The sequence below is a fragment of the Montipora foliosa genome, chromosome 3, assembly GCF_036669935.1.
Source record: "Montipora foliosa isolate CH-2021 chromosome 3, ASM3666993v2, whole genome shotgun sequence".
Lineage (NCBI taxonomy): Eukaryota > Metazoa > Cnidaria > Anthozoa > Scleractinia > Acroporidae > Montipora > Montipora foliosa.
This window is the reverse complement of record NC_090871.1, coordinates 26,883,290-26,888,289: the sequence shown is the minus strand read 5'-3', so window position 1 is coordinate 26,888,289 and position 5,000 is coordinate 26,883,290. Positions and strand designations below refer to the sequence as shown.

General features: G+C 35.4%; 1 protein-coding gene across 1 annotated transcript in view; it reads right to left on the bottom strand.

The window, feature by feature from the left end:
- The window catches only part of LOC137997194 (splicing factor 3B subunit 4-like), a 17,595-nt gene that overhangs the window by 11,777 nt on the left and 818 nt on the right, over positions 1 to 5,000 (bottom strand). The window contains exons 2-3 of the mRNA XM_068843053.1: positions 858 to 941; positions 172 to 317 (exon numbers count right to left, since the gene is read on the bottom strand). Of these exons, the coding sequence (XP_068699154.1) occupies positions 172 to 317; positions 858 to 941 (230 nt within the window). The remainder of the gene's footprint in view (positions 1 to 171; positions 318 to 857; positions 942 to 5,000) is intronic.

Below are 5,000 nucleotides of genomic sequence, written 5' to 3'. Positions count from 1 at the left end.
ATTTCTCTGAATGATTATTGCAGGTCTCATACAGAGAAAGAAGGCAATTTAACTTAACTTTTACCCTTTAAATGACAGTTTGTATCATGTACAGTGTACATGTTGCTCCAGTTTTTGTGTACAACCTGAAACCTCTAGCTGTTTACTACTAAGAACACAGGTCTACTGTACCTTATTCACTCTGATTGGTTTGCCATATACTTTTATCATGTTCATAACTTTGATTGCATAATCAGCATCCTCTTCACCAAGAAACTCAACAAATCCATAGCCTTGATGCAGTTGGGTAATGCGATCTTTAGGCATGTGGACATTCACTGAGATAAAAAGAATTCCATACAACATCACAATAGAATCCAGAAACACCATTATTGTCCAAAGTATAGAAATAGTTGCAAGTTACAAGTAATTTTTTTAAAACCAGTTTTCCTTTATTTTTCTAATCTTAAAATTTCAGCAAACACACCTTCATCCTGTTAAAGTTCAATTTAGTCAATAAATCATTGCTGTCAACAGAAGGGGTGCTTAGACTACATGGACAAAATGCAGTTTTAACAGTCAGGATCTGGAAGATTCTCTTGTATCCTGGTTTGCTTTGGCTAAGCAACTGTTAAGCAATCACAATCAAGTTATTGTGCCCTCTTGATAATAAAAAGTGATTAAGGAAAAATGCCCTGCATCTCAGACAAACAGCATTCGGTAATTTTGCCTCATACAGTAATGTGATAAAAATTATTTAGCACATGGTTCGAAACAAAATCGATTTAAGTGTAGCAAACAATGGATCAGTTTTGGAATAATTATGCATGTACATGTACATGCAACATTAAAATGTTTACAATAAGTGACACACTCACCAACAGGCCCTCCTTGAAGGAAAAGTTCCCACAGAAGAGTCTCATTTACTTTTTCATCTAATCCTCCAACATATATTGTAGCATCTGAACAAAAAGAAGAAAAAGAAAACATTGATTTGCTGCACACATCCTGTTTTATGCCACCAGCTCATTCCACAGGTTATCACAACAATTAACTACCAGTAGTTTTTTTCCACTTACCATTTAAAACAAAAACTTTTAATACAAATTTTCATGACTACAGTGTACACTGTACATTGTAGAAATGACACCAGTTGTAGTCAAAGGGTGGATGGCACAGTGTCCATTGGGTAAATCACAATCAGTCAGATTTGATGGCACTTATCCACTGGATAGGGATTTACACAATATTGACAAGGTTTAATAAACTATATATTTACCCTTATACAATAAATCAGTTCTTAATACAATACATGTAAATGTATAGCAAATTGTATGAACATGAGTGCATTTCGTGATTTATGGGCATGAGTGATGTTTTGAAAGTTCTCAAAATTGCATGAGCCGCAGGCAAGTGCAATTTGAGAACGTTCAAAACATCCTAAGTGACCATAAATCATGAAATGCATGAGCAAGCTCATGCCATTTTTTCTTTATTATCATACAGTGTACTCCACAAAATTACTCCACCCATGATCACTTTTTCCATAGCAACTTCCATGTTTTTAAAACTCTATAACCTCTTTTGTACTCAACAACTTATTTATGCATTTTTCATTGACCAACGAGAAACAAGACATTCTTTTGAGTACATAATTATTATCATTAATAAGGGGTACTGTTAACTGAAAATAACCATACAATTGGCAGAAACGATGTACCTCTGTAAGCTCCACTACAGTACATGTATATAATATAATTTAGTATCACCCAACTAATGGATCAATGCAAATTCTGCATTTTAATTGGCTACGCTAGTAGAGGACTATTAGTAATAGTCCTCGAGTAGCAAAAAGCGTGACGCTTTCTTTCGTTTTATTCCCAAATAAATATTTCTTCAACCTGAATTTGCTAACTTTGTTATTGCCTTTTTGTCCGACTAGTTGGGTGATACTAAAACAATTAGACTCTTTGCCTCATGGGCTATTGAAATTTCTCTCTGAATAAACCAAAAAAAACGTTTTTTGTGGAAAGTTTGGATCAAGTCCAACGTAGAAGTACGAGAAAAGGTAAGAAATGTTTTTGTGATGAGCCTGCGTCTGTGAGACGACCAGGTATAACACAACGTCACATCTTCATCACGCTTTTTCAATTTAGCTTAGATTTTCTCACTTTTTTCGCTCATATTTCGTACTTCCAAACTTTTGAAGTTGGGGAATTTAATTTCAACAATTATTCCATTCGCACTTGTTGGATATGAGACTGGTTTTAGCCAATTCGGCACTACGCGCCTCATTGGCTATTTACCATCTCATATCCAACGCGCACACACAGAATAATTGTTAAATAACCTACAGTACATGTACAGTGTAGAGTGTTAGTGGTTGCAAAACTGTATTGGGACGAGTAAGGAGAAAAAGAAATTTTAATAAGTTTTCAGAAAACATCCTTCAAGTTCTTTTTAATTAAATACAGGAAAGAAAGAAGTTTTCATGTGTTTAAGACCCTGAAATCTTAAGAAGACCAGTTTTGTTGGTAACCTTACAGTAATGTGATGGATCTGGCTGTTTTTAGTGAATTGGGAATTTCTTTCATGAACTGCTGGCAACCGTACTACTATGAAATTTATTGCGGAGCTGACAGGCACAAAAAGCATGCCAGCAGAGCATCATGGGTAAGACTTTTTTGGAAATCTATCAATGCAAGAAATTTTGGTTATGACATCAGCATAGGCCCGAAGATTTCTGACTGTTGGGGTGGAGGTGGGGAGGTAGGACAGCCTCTAGGGACACAAGTGTTTGGCCAATTTTCCTTGGAGGGAAATCATGTGGCAGCTCTGCATTTGGCAACCCGCGTTTTTCTGTCAGGAAATCACATAAGTGCAACAGGATAAAGAGCAGGAAAGAGCATGAGAGAAGAGATGACAAAATTTGAGAAATTTAAACAGAGAAAGCCTCAAGAGAAGCCGAGGAAGGAGAAGAAGAGAAAATTTCAATGAAAAACACCGTAGTGTTTTCCTTTGTTTTCCTGTACATGCATTTCATCAGATATAATGAATTATTATTATAACCAAGATCGATCTCTACGCTGTATAAATTTATATTGGATTGCTGTACATTTTTTCTGCAATGAAGCACTTGTAAGCAATGTTTGGGACAGTTTAGGTTCTTTTTGGCCAGATACTGCAAAACTTAGAAAAGAGGTTTGATAAGCTCAAACCTGCGATTTGAACCTGGCAAAATCTCCAACAGTGACTGTATTATAACAATCGTTTTGTTGTGCAGTTTTGTGGCTGCCTATGTTTGCTTATTTTGGAAAAGAATTCTTCATTACTGTGGCAACTGTCCACACTAAATTAATACTTTCCGATTATAGGCTTTTTACGTGAAATGGATGCCCAGTCGTGAGCTGTTTTTTTTTTACTGTGAAATTGTCGTTGACAAAGTGAATTACTGCACTTTACATGTAGCTTGACTTTTCAATTAGTAATTTTTGCTGTTGTTCTAAACTGAAGAGAGAGGGTGTAAAGATTATCAGTCAAATGGAAAATGATGTGAAAGAGATTACTGTGCATGTAATTTCAGGTTTAGTCGTTGATTAAAATTGTTGGTTATTGTTTACAAGGCTTGTTTGATTATTGCTGTCAGCTAAGAGGTGTTTGATCACTGAAAACTGTATACACAAATGACAATTAATTTTTTACTTTGTGCAGAAGTATAATTATCTCCATATACACTAAATTTGCTTTCTGGGGTTAAAAACGGGAGCTCCGTTTTTAGGCTTGGCTAAATCTACATATTACATACAGCATTATTTCCTGGGTAAAAGTTGAACACAGTCAAACAATAAAACTCTAAGTGCTACTGTGATCAACAAATCACTTCCTTTTTTCTTCAGATTTTGAAAGTGTGATTGCTTAACACTTGATTGCCAAAATCTTGAGCTCTGATTTTTATCCAAAGGCTGTTTACTTTGAATGCAAGTTCTGGATTTCACGGTCCGCCATTACTCACATTCCAAACTGACCCATTGGACCTCAGAGGGTTGGATCTGGAAAAAAGTGACGGCATTGACTCAATAGCTTAAAATTTCAGCTTGTAAACACAGCTTATTATATATGCAATTAAAAACTCTGAAAGTCCAAAACTCCTGTGCTGCATATCAATCCAGCCACGTACACACACATTGCATTCTTAAACTATTGAGTCTTTGACATCACTTTCTTCTCAATCTAGCTCTCTCAAGATTTTAAAGTTACAATGTACTAATGGTGGACCATTAAAATAAGGAAAATTCCAGTTAAAATAAACAGGTCCCTCTTATATATCAAGGCTTAAACCTTGGGTCACTTACTGTTTAGTTATCATTGCTTTGAAATCCAGAGGAAATAAAAAATGATTTTTTGATCATAGTAGCACTTTCGTAAAAAGTAATACTATGATAAAAATATTTTGAAAGAGTGTTTGCTTAACACCTGACTGGCAAAAATTTGAGCCTTGATTTTCATCCTAAGGCCGTTTACTTTCATTGCAAGTTTTGGGTTTCACAATCTGCCATTACTCATGTTCAAAACTGACTGATTGGACCTCAGAGGGTAGGATCTAGGGAAAAATGATGTCATTTACTCACTAGCTACATGTAAGAATTTCAGCCAGTAAATGGAGCCTATTACAGACGTGTGTAAAACACAAGTTTTTAAGTCTGACAGCACTAAACTCCCATGCTGTATATTAACTCAGCTGCATATACAAACATTGCATTCTTAATTAAACTAGTGAGTGTTTGATGATATTTTCTCCTTCAACCTTCCTCTCTTGATCATTAAATAAAAAAATTCCCATTAAAATGAACTAAACAGACCTGTGCCTTCTTGAAATCAAGGCTTAAGACTTCAATCACTTAGTGTTTAGGGCTAAAGAAGGGCAAAACATATGACAAAAGGAGCCTTTTTACTCAATTACGTGCAAATGGTAAGCCCAGTATTCTGTACATGTAGTTATGCTGCTACATGTAACTGATTGC